At 38.4% G+C, this 16,253-nt stretch overlaps 1 protein-coding gene across 8 annotated transcripts in view; it reads right to left on the bottom strand.

Annotated features, from left to right (window-relative positions):
* The window catches only part of rab3gap1 (RAB3 GTPase activating protein subunit 1), a 67,500-nt gene that overhangs the window by 29,665 nt on the left and 21,582 nt on the right, over positions 1-16,253 (bottom strand). For all 8 annotated transcript variants that reach the window (XR_013197104.1, XR_013197103.1, XR_013197105.1 and 5 more), the window contains exons 14-18: positions 15,188-15,295; positions 13,840-14,012; positions 11,844-11,898; positions 9,321-9,641; positions 6,042-6,179 (exon numbers count right to left, since the gene is read on the bottom strand). Coding sequence is in view for 5 of the 8 variants with exons in the window: in XM_077215823.1 (XP_077071938.1) it covers positions 6,042-6,179; positions 9,321-9,641; positions 11,844-11,898; positions 13,840-14,012; positions 15,188-15,295 (795 nt within the window). In the remaining 3 variants the exon portion in view is untranslated. The remainder of the gene's footprint in view (positions 1-6,041; positions 6,180-9,320; positions 9,642-11,843; positions 11,899-13,839; positions 14,013-15,187; positions 15,296-16,253) is intronic.

Genomic DNA, 16,253 nt, shown 5'->3' with positions numbered 1-16,253 from the left:
ACACACACACACACACACACACACACACACACACACACACACACACACACACACACACACACACACACACACACACACACACACACACACACACACACACACACACACACACACACACACACACACACAAACACACACACACACACCTGAATTTAAGAAATGTTTGGGTCACATTTAAGAATGCTAGGCAATTGCTGAGGTGTTTTGTGTGGTTTAAACATACAGTCAAACCAAAATATATTCAGAAACCTTCAACATTTCTCACATTATATAAGTTTATTCGCTATAGTTTAGAAAATGGTAATAAAATATGACAAGAACTCAAGAGTTATCGAATCAGTTGATATCTCACTGGTTTTGTCCGTCCTTCTGTTAGACTCTCACACATGAATTATGTTGAATATCTGTCATCTGTTAAATTTAACAACACAATTAGATAATACCAGTTTAGCTCAACCGATTACCAAGCAATGCTTCATGTTGTTCAGTCTGTGGTGTAAAAAGGTCACATTAGCAATTAAAGAAAAAACACTTCAGCAAAACATGATCAGATCAAAGTGTCTGAATAATATTTGGTAACAAATTTGTATAAATTTTACTGGTAGTCACTGTATTAAGAATTTTTCGTCACAGTTTACTTTATTTTGTTATCCTCTCACTAACATAAATGATCTATAGTGTCCTGCAACCCACTCGTAAAAAAATTATATCTGGTATAATATTTAGTATAACAGTATTTTTTCCTAAAAACAAAATTGGTTACAAAATTGTTTGTATCGTCTGGCAATAATGATATATACACATACAAATACATACATCCATGCACAGACAAAAAAATAGGCAGAAATGCTCTGAATAAAGCATCTAATTGACTGTGTTTGATTAGTGAAGTCCTTCAGCATTGAGCTGCGACTACAGCGATTCATCACACGTTTCTATTGTGAATAAGCTGGAGACAAATTCCAGCCGCAAACTTTCTCAGGATGACCTTTCTGTCAGTCGCCGCAAGCTTTCATACTCGATAATTACTGAGACGCACGAACAAGACATAATGATGCTGCAAGTTTCAGCGAGGCTTTGAGACTTGCAGACAGATACACGTTTAATCCCAAATGCATTTTATGTCAGACCTCGAACTGTGGAAGGAAACGACAGCAGTTTTAACTAAAGCTCAGTCGATGGAGGCGTCGTGTTCTGCTTATGTTTGGACAGGCTGCTTCACAGAGCAGTGTTGCCATGTCCACTTGTTATAAGCGTTTTTGGGCTTGTTGTTTAAAGGCCCATTGAAGTGCTTTGAAACACAGAGTGTTATTAAATTTGTAAATTTCCACTGAAACAGGAAGACAGAGCAGAACATATATATTGGCCAGAGCCGTTGAGCTCGATAAAGCCACAGTTTCCTCCTAATCTCCTCCATATCGCTTTAAAATACAGCATTCTGTGCAGAACTATGGATCTGATCCGTTTTCTGGTATTCGCGACTCGATCACATGATCTGCTCTGTGTGTCGTGTCTTACGAGCTGCGGTGACACTAACGTGAAACCAGACTTCATTCACCCCAATGGAAACATACACTCACCTAAAGGATTATTAGGAACACCATACTAATACTGTGTTTGACCCCCTTTCGCCTTCAGAACTGCCTTAATTCTACGTTGCATTGATTCAACAAGGTGCTGAAAGCATTCTTTAGAAATGTTGGCCCATATTGATAGGATAGCATCTTGCAGTTGATGGAGATTTGTGGGATGCACATCCAGGGCACGAAGCTCCCGTTCCACCACATCCCAAAGATGCTCTATTGGGTTGAGATCTGGTGACTGTGGGGACCATTTTAGTACAGTGAACTCATTGTTATGTTCAAGAAACAATTTGAAATGATTCGAGCTTTGTGACATGGTGCATTATCCTGCTGGAAGTAGCCATCAGATGATGGATACATGGTGGCCATAAAGGGATGGACATGGTCAGAAACAATGCTCAGGTAGGCCGTGGCATTTAAACAATGCCCAATTGGCACTAAGGGGCCTAAAGTGTGCCAAGAAAACATCCCCCACACCATTACACCACCACCACCAGCCTGCACAGTGGTAACAAGGCATGATGGATCCATGTTCTCATTCTGTTTACGCCAAATTCTGACTCTACCATCTGAATGTCTCAACAGAAATCGAGACTCATCAGACCAGGCAACATTTTTCCAGTCTTCAACTGTCCTATTTTGGCGAGCTCTTGCAAATTGTAGCCTCTTTTTCCTATTTGTAGTGGAGATGAGTGGTACCCGGTGGGGTCTTCTGCTGTTGTAGCCCATCCGCCTCAAGGTTGTGCGTGTTGTGGCTTCACATATGCTTTGCTGCATACCTCGGTTGTAACGAGTGGTTATTTCAGTCAAAGTTGCTCTTCTATCAGCTTGAATCAGTCGGCCCGTTCTCCTCTGTCCTCTAGCATCAACAAGGCATTTTCGCCCACAGGACTGCCGCATACTGGATGTTTTTCCCTTTTCACACCATTCTTTATAAACCCTACAAATGGTTATGCGTGAAAATCCCAGTAACTGAGCAGATTGTGAAATACTCAGACCGGCCCGTCTGGCACCGACAACCATGCCACGCTCAAAATTGCTTTAAATCACCTTTCTTTCCCATTCTGACATTCAGTTTGGAGTTCAGGAGATTGTCTTGACCAGGACCACACCCCTAAATGCATTGAAGCAACTGCCATGTGATTGGTTGATTAGATAATTGCATTAATGAGAAATTGAACAGGTGTTCCTAATAATCCTTTAGGTGGGTGTATTTACACTGTCTAAATCATTCCCTGTCTCCTATATAGTGCACTATGTGCCATTCAGAAAATGTGCCATGTAGAAAACAGTAATTGTGTGAACAAGTGACCGATTTCAGCCGCAGCTACACGTCTCTTTACATTGTAGGGGGCGGAGCTTTAAATTCTAGAGAGCATTTGATTGGACAGAAAATAAGATGAGAAGTGTAAGTGCAGTGATGTCATCAAAATCATTGATTCATATTGGCGGAAGTGAGAGACTACGTTTTATAATAATTAAAAAAGATATAATGTTTATATCTTCTAAAATTCGAATTTTATCATAGTTTTGAAGCACACCAGCTTATAGATAACAGTAAGGTTAACATATTCATACTAAAAGCCAAAAAACTTTAAGCTTGGCCCATAAAGCGATCGAGTTTACAGAGTTATTAGAAGTGAGCAGGTGCGGGTTGTGATATTTTGGTCTTATTTTTCTAGCAAGATCTGGCAACACGAATGCACATTAAAATACGTATTTCTCACATCTCTCGTTGTACGTCATTAAAGGGATAATTCACCCAAAAATGAAAATTCTGTCATCATTTACTCACCCTCAATTTGTTTCAAGCCTGTATGAATTTCTTTTTTCTTCTAAACACAAAAGATATTTTGAAGATTGTCAGACTTTTTTTACAACTTTTTTCCATACTATGGAAGTCAATGGGGTCCACCAACTGTTTGCTTAACCATATTCTTCAAAATATCTTCTTTTGTGTTCAACAGAAGAAAGAAACTCATACAGAACAGGATTAAGAACTAAAAGGTGAGCTGGCAACTGAATTTAGCAACGGCTTAACGAACACAAACTCGAATCTGGCTTTGTGATGGAGAGTTCTTCCACTGGCACGACTCACATTTGATTAAAAAAAAGGTGTAGATCTAGTTTATGATGTGTTCCTGACGTTCATCCGTACAGTCATTAGCGCTTACAGTGGATACAGCATCTGACGTCTGAATGTGGAGCGTTATGATGGTGTGTGAGCGCGCCGTCACAGTTTTAAGACGCCCCATTCATCATATTCGGGTCTCTCTGCTCTCCACCCGGAGGGAGATGGTAATTAAAGCCAAAATGCCAAATTATGCTTGGCTAAGCACAATTACAGACAGCGCTGCTGCTAAATTTAGAGGCCATCTTCAGCTAAAGGGGCCATTTACTGCGATCGCTGTGCTCACAGCAGTTCACCACTGCAATAAGAAGAGCTTGTGTGTCTGCTCAGGAAATTAGAGCATTTTGTAGGGCAGTTGAACAGGCACTAGCGCAGCAAAATAGACACAAAATGTCACCTTTCCACATTGGTCTCGCCCCCGGTGATCAAAAACGAGCATTTTTGCTTTATAGCGCAGTAGCAGAAGTTGGAAATGAGGCTACGCTCGCTGTGCTTACAGAACGCTTCATTCCCACACTATTCCCTTGTTCCTTAATCTCTCGGGTTTGTCCACGGCATAACGCTGTGGGATAATTTGCCGTTATCCGACAGAGAGGGATGGAAGGGTGGCGCTTATGAAAATGAATGATGCTTCTCCCTTTGGCTTCTGCCAAGAAGCGTTTTTAAAAGGTGAAACCTATAAAAGATTCAGTGAATTGTGCACAGATGAAGACGGGAGCCATTGTCTGGGCTGAGAAAGATGTGAGCGGCTAAAAAATCTGTTTTTTGACTCATTCTGCATTGCCATGTGATATCTGTCATTCGGCCCAAACGCCCAAAACAAGCCGCTCACACTTGAAAAAATGAAAATATTTGTCTTGTCTTTCAAGCACAAATAGCTTCACATTCTTAAATCATTTTTACATTCTGAAAGAATTATTGCTTAAAACAAGAAAGTCAGATACATGAATGTTTTCCCTTTGAATTATGATTATTTTTCGGGACCCCACAGACAAATAATTTTCTTACTTTAACATACATTTAAAAATACTATCATGAATTTTGATCAAAATGATCACATTTTTTTTTGCACACACACACACACACACACACACACACACACACACACACACACACACACACACACACACACACACACACACACACACACACACACACACACACAGCCGGCTTTTATTTGACGATATTTGAGGGTGCCATATCTTTGCATAAATGGTGCGTCGGTTATTTCTTTATGCATTTCTGAATTCTTTTCAATATGGTGCGCATTTCGCAAATGCCTGTATTCTCATATATGCCTATATTTTTGTTCACCAGGTTTAAAATGTACCATTGTTTTCCTATGGAAATGCACTAGATGGACGTGTTTGACCACGGATGACACGCTCAAGATAAATAAAGTTCATCTAAAAATAAAAAAAACGTCTCAGGACCAGGTCTTAAATTTTTTTTACTGCAAAAAAAACAAAAACAAAAACAAAAGAAAAACAAGTTCTGTGTGAATGGCCCCACTCTGTTTTTGTCACACCGATAGTTTGACAGGTCTTTCAAATTACCTGTCGCTGTGAATAGTGTGGTTTAGAAATCGTGATTTTACTATCCCTAACGTGAACATCATCAGGCTGGATGGCACCGGAGATGTCCAATCTGCTGCCAGGACACACAAATGAAAGACTCCTGGATGCAGTGTAAGCGTAACCTTTACACCTCTCATTGTGTCTTAAATAGGACCGCATGATTAATCACAATTTCCATGTAATCGCACGTAATCGAGTTGGCTTATTGCGATTTTGAAATCGCAAAGCCTGTGATTATTTGTTATGCGCAGGTTGTCATTGATGTACGGCTCAGTAAACGCTGTGAGTTTGAGACACTTATAACGTGAATTTGAAAAAGTAACACGCGTCAAACATCTTTCCAAAGCATTTATTAACCTCTTGTGCAACAATAGACACCATTTATTAATATGCTTTTACTCCAAACTCTCACTTCATAACGACAGTTGAGCTCATCCTTCTTACACAGAATAAGGCAGTCGTGTGTTTACTAGTAATGTTTAATCAAAGCACTTCAATCTTCTGTTTATTCAGCTACAGCGATAGGGATTTCCTGGAATGATGTGTGTTATTGTACTTCTGCGGCGGGGCATATGTGGCGTGTGTGTGTGTGAGACGTCCTCTGGTGTTCATTTACTACCGATCAGCAGCTGCACTGAAAAACTGCACATAAAATAATCGCAGCCTTTGCCAAATCGCGTGCGGTTTCGTTGCGATTAATTGTGCAAACAAATAAAATCCTTTCACATGAACACGGAGCAGCGGCCTCACCTTAAAGGACTCCATGTCTGAGAGCAAGCAGGCGCTCTGCATACGGGCACGGAGATGCGCACCTTCAGCCGACGTGCCCAGTTTGGCCAGGACCTCCGACTGCTCCTCCAGCAGGTCTTCAGTCATGGGCGCCGGCTCCTGCATCACACACACAAAACAGTTGTGACCAAACTAGGAATTAAGGTCCTTGCACACTGAGTCCGAAATTTTCGCATGCCGTTTTTCTTATCCGTCATTCGGTGGCTCTGAATAGTCAAAAACCATTCAAATGCTTGTTACGGATGTGAAAAAAGCAGAAAATCGAACCCGATCCGAATTTTTTTATGACGGACGAAAGTTTCGTAGGCAGTGTGTAAACATGCTTGACATAACGTGAGGTCGTATTTATTTTTGAACGTACGTACTTAAAAAAATATATTTTATTTTTACAATTTCGGATGCGAATTTCGGACTCAGTGTGCAAGGACCTTTAGGCCTCATTTAAGGCCATTGCACACTGAGTCCGAAATTCGCATCCGAAATTTCCGCACGTAAAAAAAAGAATTCGACCTCACGTTATGTTAATCACGCTTGCACACAAAATTTCGGACTGCAATGGCCTTTACACTGTCAGTGAAATGTGACCCAATTCCGATTTTATGCTCATATGTGACACAGATCGGATGTGCTCTATGACCGTGTAAACAGGAAAAAAACGCATGCATTCGGATATTTCAAGATCGGTTTCAGGCCTCGTTCATATGTGGAAATAAATCAGATATAAATCAAATTTGTGCCAATGTGACTGTCATGTAAACAGACGGATCAGATTTTCTGAGGAATTAGGCAAAGTATCAAGGTGATGTTTGGCGAACTTCACATATATTGCAGAGCTAGCATCAAGCATATTTCGCGTTCGTCCATCTGTGCAAGAACCCCATTTAACCATGCGCGATGTTTCAGATAGGATATGGGTCACAATTGAAAGAACGTGTAAACGGACGGTCAAAAAAATTGGATATAGGCAACAAATCAGAATTGGGCATCAAGACCTGCAGTGTAAACGAGGCCTTAGATTAGATTAGATTAGATTAGATATGGAGAGATGCTAACACAGAGAAGAGAAAGAAGAGGCGTTTTTAATGTTTTGGTGTGGAAATGCATTGGTTTAGGATTGTGGAGTGAATGCTGGAGGACAAGGCATGTCTTCAGCTGCTTCTTGATAGTTAAATTAAATCTTTATTGGAAATTATCTTATTATGCCGTTTTTACAATAACCCTATTTACGGATGTCCCCAGAATGTCTCTGTGAAGTTTCAGCTCAAAATACACCACAGATCATTTATTATACCATTTTGTAAATGCCCATTTTTGAGTGGAAGGAAAAACATGCGGTTTTCGTGCATGTCTCTTTAAATGCAAATGAGCTGATAGTCCACGCCCCCTATCCAGAAGAGGGTGGAGCCTCAGATACTCTGCCAAAAACTAAAACATCAATTAGGTTTTGATTATCATCGCGGTCACGCTCACATGACATTGCAGTTGTTAATCATCATGAATTTTTTTAAAAGCCGTATCAGTCTAAACTTCTGATATATTGTTTTCTGAGCGCACACACCCGAAGCACGCGCCGGAAAGCTGGATGTCTTTTGACAATGTTCTCTTTCACGTGCTTAAACTGTCAAATACACACAAGTTTATGTCAAAAACACACAAAGTTCATATAAACACAGTCAGTTATGTCTGTAAACATAAACAGGAAGTATAGAAAATGCATCTGTATATTAGATCTGTGTTAGGTATGCTCATATTGACTGTTTAACCGTTAACCGAAAGTAAAAATTTTAACCGATTAATACTACCAGTTAAACGGTTTACAAGTTAAAAGGTTTTTTTATTTTTACGTTTTTTTTTTTGTAGTTTGCGGCATGGTTAAAAAAATACTATAAAAAAGACTATATAGCCTATATTTGTTAACTCACGGGGCGCGTCGTCACGCGCAACCACACGTGCCTACAGACATATCTCGCTGAGCAAGCAAAATGAAGCTAGCGAAAAGTAGCAGCTACTGTGTGGGACCATTTCGACAGAAAGGGCGACCAAATTACTTGCAAAATATGCTACGCGGTATTAAAATACAGCAGTAGTACAAGTACAATGCAATATCACTGGCGAAGCAAACATCCACGAGCAAATGAAAGGCGCTTCCCGAAGCTGGCCACTCTAGCGAGACGTTATCTCTGTGTTCGCGGGACATCTGTGCCATCAGAGAGAGTGTTTTCTGCTGCAGCTCTGACTGCGCTCCAGACTAACCATGTAGACATGTTACTTTTTTTAAATAAAAACTATACAAGGTGTGGTTTGACGAAAAAACTTAGTCTGATGGAAAACAAACTACCGGTTTTTAAAAGCTTCAAATGGATTCAGTGTTTTCTTTTAGTCATCCTAATTTGTGAATTATTTAAGTTAAAAAAATACATTTAGTGTAGGCCTATTTTATGTTTTTCTCTGTTGTCACTGTCAGAAATGCTGCAGGTGAGTGAACATGTGATGTGAATCCAGGTTATTTTATTCTGTATGCTGCTGTTTGCACGTTAATATAAACCCGTGACATTTTCTTTTTGGTATTTTTAACGGGTCACAGACACTCGTCAATTTTATTTTTATTTAATGCCAATTCAATATTATAATCTAATCAGTTATCGGTTAATAGTCGGATAACGAGCGGCGGTTGCCGGTCGGGAAAATTATCCGTAATGAGCATCCCTAATCTGTGTATTAAAGTGAAAGCAGCGTAATATACAGTACCTAATGATATATATGCTGGTAATATGAATCAAACAAAAGAAAAACAGAAAATCACTCAATGCTCTTGACTGAAAAAATTTAGTAACTTTAATAAAGATACATTTCTTATTTGAAGCTGCTGTTCAACGCTCTGGCGTAGGGTTTATGCTAAAAGGGCAGAGTCCGGAGGCCAGTCATAGTAGTTGATAAAGTTATAAATATGGATATTTTTTTCTTACAAAAAGGCATGGCTTTGCTTCAGAAGACAAAAATCCCCCTGGAGCTGTATGGATTACTTTTATGATGGATGGATGCACTTTTTTGGGCTTCAAAACTTCAGGTACTCCCATTATAAAGCTTGGAAGAGCCAGGATATTTTTTAATATAACTCTGATTGTGTTTGGCTGAAAGAAGAAAGTCATATACAGCTAGGATGGCTTGAGGGAGAGTAAATTATGGGGTAATTTTCATTTATAGGGTGAACTAACCCTTTAAGCAGCGAGTGTGTTATACCTGTGTGACGGGGATGTAGAGCGGCTCCTGTGAGTTTAGGAGTGTGATTTTGCCGTGTGGCTGCAGTCGACCTTCTGCTTTGCTCTTATTGGCTGTTTTTTTCTCGTTCTCTGTGTCCTCCTTCATCTCATCCGTGTCGCTCAGACACTCGAAGAACTCCTCTTCACTGTCGCTCCACGAGTCCCACGACTTCCCGGGAGAAACCTCAGCAGGTCCTGTGCTCTCCGGTGCCAAGCGGCTTCTGTCTCGGCTCCCGTCTGATGTGGCGTTCTTCCTCCCATCATCCCTTGCTCTCTTTCGCTCAATGCAGCAGTTCAGCATCTGGGGGTGATGCAGAGCAAAATTAGACACAGGAGAAAATTTACTATCGTTTAATTATTTTTTCCCCGAGTCATCATGGCCACATAATCCTTTAGAAATCATTCTGAGATGATGATTTGCTGCTTGAGAGACACTACTGATTATTATTATTATTATTAATAAACAGTTGTGCTGCTTCAGATTTTTGTGTAAACTTTTTTTTACTTTTTTTCAGGAATCTTTGATGAATAGAAAGTTTAAAAGAACAGCACTGCAAAAAATGCTTTTCTTACTCAGTGTTTTTGTCTTGTTTCCAGTCCAAATATCAAACATTTCTTAAATCAAGATGCATTTCCTAAAGTAATAAATTGACATAAGATATTAAGTCTTGTTTTCTGGGGAAATAAATAAGTGTGTTTGCTTAAAACAAGCAAATGTATCTGCCAATAAGGTAAGAAAAATAATGTTGCTTCTGTTTAAATTAACATTATTTTTCTTACGCCATTGGCAGATAATTTAAGCTTGTTTTTAAGCATCAACTCACTTAATTTTGATTAATTCCGCCGGAAAACAGGACATAATATCTTAAGTCATTTTACTCATCTAGTAAATGCATCTTGATTGAAGAATTTCTAGATATTTGGACTGGAAACAAGACAAAAATACTGAGTAAGAAAAGCATTTTTTGCAGTGAGCATTCATTTTAAATAGAATATTTGTAAGATTATAAATGTATTTAGAGTCACTTTTGATTAATTTAATGCATCCTTGCTGAATTTAAGTATTAAGTTCTTAAAAACAAACAAAAAATCTTTTGAACAAAAGCACATAAACAAGTTTCTCAATTATGTCATCATTTACTCAACCTGTCATTCTAAACCTCTATGACTCACTTTCTTCTGCCACTGTACTTTAACTACATATAATGTGCCATTCTTTCTATAATTTGTCAAAATAAATAATTAAATAATGTCCTTGGAAAAATTAAATGGATATCAAAATCATAATTAACTTTAGATCAAAAATTAGAATTATATAAAGGATCATTTAATAAGTTATCAAATTAAGGCCCATTCACACCAAGAACTATAATAACTATATTTTGTCGTCTGCCTCTTTAAATGCTCGAGCTCTTTAAAGCAGGTCGGATTCTGATTGGCTGTCAATGTTTTCTAAAAAAGCTCTGAAAGTGATTCCAACGATATCGTTCCTCTGTGCCGTTATTGTTATAGTTGTGAACTCGCATTCTTTTACATTTAGATTTAAGACTGTTTGGCTTGATTTATATTTACAATCTAAGAAATCTAACTGCTTAAAATATGTTTGTTTTCAGTTTGCAACCAACATTAGTTCTGAACTCATTTTCACACTGAAACTGATGTTAAAGGAATAGTTCACTTAAACATTTAAATTCTGTCATCATTTACTCACCCTCAACCTGTATGAGTTTCTCTCTTCTGCTGAACACAAAAGAAGATATTTTGAAGAATGTCGGTAATAGTTGATGGACCCCATTGACTTCCATAGTATTTTCTTTTCTACTATGGAAGTAAACTGTTTGGTATTCGACATTCTTCAAAATATCTTCTTTTGTGTTCAGCAGAAGAGAGAAACTCATACAGGTTTGAAACAACTTGAGGGTGAGTAAATGATGACAGAATTTAAATTTTTAAGTGAACTATTCCTTTAAAGTGATGATATTTTCACAAATCAGCTCAGTTGAGATATTTATTTAAATCTGCCAAAGACGGTCTGATTTTACAGAGTGTTGGTGAATGAACGCCGGCCTGATCTGGAACGGTCTCACAGATGTAATCGTGTGTAAAGAGTCTCAGGGTGTGTGTTCACACTTGCCAGGTTTGGTTAGATTAAAACGAACCCTGGTGCGATTGCTCTGTTAGTGCAATTCTTCTGAATAAATGCTCAAGCATACCTGTTTTTTCTTGTCATAGTCACGATGTTGCACTTTACAGTTCAGTATCGGAAATTCGACAAGGAATTATTGCCGCTGTTTTAACTCCGTTACACGTTTAATAAGTTCTCAGTTCATTGTTTTGGATGTTTCCTCACAAAATATACATCATAAAAGCCGCTTTTGTTGTTTTGTGTCTTTAGCTTCGGTGTTCAAAATGACGCTGACTAAAAATGTATAGTTTTCATGGTCCAAAAAGAACGAAAACTACAAGTGTGAACACACACCCTTCAATGCACATGAAGATTCACCTGCAGTTTCTGATGAAGAAGACAACACCTGAGATCAGGAGGGCCACTCGCAAGTCTGAAACACACAACACAGAGGCGTTCATCACACAATCAATACAGTCTCCCATCAGGCCACAGCACAACAGCCGTGAGGTGAACAGAGCAGCACGTATTCAAAGGCTTCACTCATTTGCACACAATGACATGACGAGATGAAGGACCGCAGGGACACCAGAGGAACCGCGACACACTGCGTTATTGTTTCTCCGCCAATGTTATCAATGATCCGGGCGCCTGCAGCTCTTTCCCAACAGGCAACATTACAGCAATGCCACAATTCATCACCTCCACTGCAATGATTTCTGGGCTTTTTCCATTCATTTAGATGATAGTAGTGTGCGGACAAGAAAACAGACTCGAACCTGAGTCCTTGTGCGATATGCGTGTCACGAATCAATCGACTTCAAAACATTATTTCTGTCTTGTTTCCAAATACAAATATCTAGGGGTTAAACGGATCCAAGTGTGTAGTTTTGGTTTGAGCATTTGGGGGTCCCAGCATGCTCTCTTGTGAGATTTATTTGTTTGTTTGTTCATTTTTGCAAAATGTTCTTTTGTGGTATCATCCACACATGCAAAGTTGGTTGATACATAACTACATTAAAGTAATAGCCTAGTTAACATTTAAATGTGTTTTATATTATTTAAGCACCTAATCAGTTTGACAGAATTTCCTAAATCAAAGTGCCAAGGTAGCTCAAACTACCTTTACTTAAAAAAATTTATACTTACAATGTTAATTTCCTGTCATCTTTGGAATAACTGAAAGCCATGTTTTTCATAATATCTGTCATTATTAGCAAAACACATTTTAAACATGGCGAAAACTAATTGTTAAGTGATTATTTGATATTATGTTGGTGAAATAAAATAAAAATCACTGTGTGCTTTGTATTTGGCCATTAACTGTCGGTGGTGAATGAAACTCGACCGAGTATGAGAGCATTTAGACAGATGATCTATTGAAGTCTTTTATTTAAACCTCTTTAAAACAGCAACTAAGCAGATTTGATTCATTTCTGTGAATCAGTTCTTTTGAAGAGCAGGACAAATCTACATCACACAATCCCAACACAAATCCCATTCACATCAAGGATGATAACTATAATTATAAAGTTTTAATAATCCAGTCAAATCACGTTTTATTTATATCGCAGTTTATATAAAGTATTGCTTTACAGTATTTAGGATGAAAAACAGTGTCAGTGTCTCTTTCACTTAGAATTAGTTTCTATAATAAAGCGGCTCTACAGTGTGATAATGGTTTTACTCGTGTCTGACCTTGATGGACTGAACAGAAGAAATAAACCGGAGAAGATTTTCACATCATAGGAGGCGGAGCCTCAGAGCCACACCCACCTATTACCTCATCACCATGGAGCAATGGTAGCTCAAAGGTGTTTACCAGCCAAAGCAAACTTGGAAAAATACCTCAATTGCTCATAACAGAACATACACTAATATAGTTATGGTTCTTGATGTGAAGGGGGATTTATTCTGCACGTTACATGGTTTGTACACTGCAAAAAATGCTTTTCTAACTTAGTATTTTTGTCTTGTTTCCAGTCCAAATATCAAACATTTCTTAAATCAAGACCCATTTACTTAAGTAAAAAAAAGATTTTAAGTCTTGTTTTCTGGGGAAATAAATAAAAATTAAGTGAGTTTTTGCTTAAAACAAGCTAAATTATCTGCCAATAGGGTAAGAAAAATTATCTTGTTTCTGTTTGAATTAAGATAATATTTCTCACCCCATTGGCAGATCATTTTGCTTTTTTTAAGCATCAACTCACTTAATTTTGATTAATTCCCCCGGAAAACAGGACATAATATCTTATGTCATTTTACTCATCTAGTCAATGCATCTTGATTTAAGAATTTTTAGATATTTGGACTAGAAACAAGACAAAAATACTGAGTATGAAAAGCATTTTTTGCAGTGTATGACTTCTCTTACCCATAGATCAGGCAGTTGTTTTCCCAGCGGTAGCGCATCTCCAACACAAACTCCTGCCACAGGTGAGCGACGGCACGCACTCCTCCGTGATGGAAGTTAACCATACAGATGCACAAGGCCAGACGGTATGTCAGACTGTCGCATGAAGCCGATTTCAGCTGATTATAGAGATGCTGTTCACAGGGAAAAACAGTCAGGCGCTGAACGCTTCTGTGCATTTCAGCAAAACACTTCAGGACCACAAACCACCAGCGCTGCTCAGTTTTACTGCACAGTAGAGCGGTAAAAGATCGCAATCTCGATACAAACACCCACGTGATCTTATTCTTAAACACAGGCGTAACTACGGTAAGCAGGGTACGCGGTTGCTACGGGCCCGGACCAATCAGGGGACCGCGTGACTGGACGATATTGATTGACAGCCGGGGCCCCCTATCGCATTTTACTACTTTTAGTCTGATCGCATTTTACTTTATTCATTTGAATAAATAATGACAACAACATATTTTACTGATCATTGAATACATGTGTGAAACGAACAATGATGGATTTTTGTAATTTGTTTCAAATTGGGACTTGGGCATCCCCGGGTCGGTAAGTGAACATGCATATTCTCACAGAGGAAAGCCCGGAAAATTAAAGCCAGCTATAATGTAAGTGAGCATCCTTTTTTTAATGTATTTGGAGCAAGGCCTATGTGTGTGTAGTCATAGCAGTGAGTAACAATGTGTTTTTGTTTTTTTGTGCTGCGCATAGGCTACTCCTGATCCAAAGAGAGCAGCTGTCATGTAAAGATATGACACAGCTTCACAAAGTCTTTTCAAACACACACAAAGTATAATAATTTCTGTATAACAATAATTCATATTATCACAGAAGTACTGGGATAAAAGTTTATAATTTGGATATAACCACTGACGTGTACGGTAGCGATCAAAATAGAGTAAATCATCTTTTGAAAGTAACTTCAATTAAAGATTGTGTCGATTACATCGTTACACCAGTAGGTGGCGACAAGTGACTGTTAAAAATGAGTCATTGAATTATTCGTTCAAGAGATTCGTTGAAAAACGCTGATTCATCCAGTAATGAAAGTATTTATAAGTGAGCCATTCATTCATTCAAATCAAATTAATTAACTATTTATTTAAATAGACTGCCGCAATTAAGATTTTGTAAGAATCTCAAATAAATGCTGTTATTCTGTTTAGTTGTCTGTTCAGAATAGTGTTAGAATCGTGATCTCTATTTGAAACAAAAAAAATCCTGATCCTCAATTTATCCAGAATTGTGCAGCTCTACATCTGAATAGCTTGATAATGTTCAATGACTCTATGTTCAGACTCACGTAATCCTCTGATTCTTTGTCCGGTTCAGTCTTTCCAGCTGGGCTGGACTGTGTGGATTTAACATCACTACTGTCTGTTTTATCCAAAGCTGCATCTGGGAAAAGATACTGATGGACAAACACAAAAAACACACATTTTAGACGTCTCATCACAACTGTTTTCAACATTGATAATAAGAAGTAATGTTGAATATTTCTGAAGTATATATTTCCCTTCAAATTTACAATGTTTAGCACACCAGGGTGACTACTGAGTAGGAACATGAAATTATCCAGCCATGACTTCCTGTTCCACAGGAGTATAAATATGAGGAAACACAAAGGCCAAATTCCTTTAATCATCCATCACAATGAGTAAAATAACAGAATATAGTTCTATCAGGGCAATAATTAAGAAGTTCCAATCAACTAAAGATGTTACAAATCTGCCTGAAATCTGTCTATATTGTCTAAATGCATGGTGAGGATAGTTTGAGGGACCCAAGACTCTCCAGGTGAATTGCAGAAAATAGTTGAGTCTTGGGGTCAAAAAGAGAAAATCCTCCTCGCTCATCAAAAAACAAACTCCTGCATATGAATTTAGCCAGACACTAGAACTTCAAACGGGACCATGGGCCTATGACCATGAAGCCGGTTTAGGTGGCTTGCCAGCTATGTTTTAGTTTAGTTTGCGCCAACCCTGGGTTTTAGGCACCATGAAAGTAGCTTGGCTTTTAGCAGTGTATATCGCCATAGTAACTAACGCTCCGTGGCTAACCTGGCCCGGGTCAGGTGATGTTCCAGGTAAGAGGTTGCAAAACCGAACTTGGACCAATCAGCTGTGAGCAAAGTGACATGTCTGATGCGATAAAGTAACTCCACCTGTTTCTACTCCAAATTAAAGGTCACTACATAGCAAATGATTTTTAAATACAAAATCGTCTGGTTTTTAGTGATGCTTATTTAGAATAATAAATTTGTATGACATAGATATTATGTTATTATTACACCCTTAATTGATGACACATGTACAATTTTAGTTTATCAATTATTATTATGCACAGTTTAAATGAATGAATATATAAAG

This window comes from Siphateles boraxobius, unplaced genomic scaffold (assembly GCF_051911475.1).
Source record: "Siphateles boraxobius isolate OS27281-9 unplaced genomic scaffold, OSU_SipBor_1 7, whole genome shotgun sequence".
NCBI lineage: Eukaryota > Metazoa > Chordata > Actinopteri > Cypriniformes > Leuciscidae > Siphateles > Siphateles boraxobius.
Note: the sequence above shows the minus strand (reverse complement) of the source record. Positions and strands in the feature narration are given on the sequence as shown.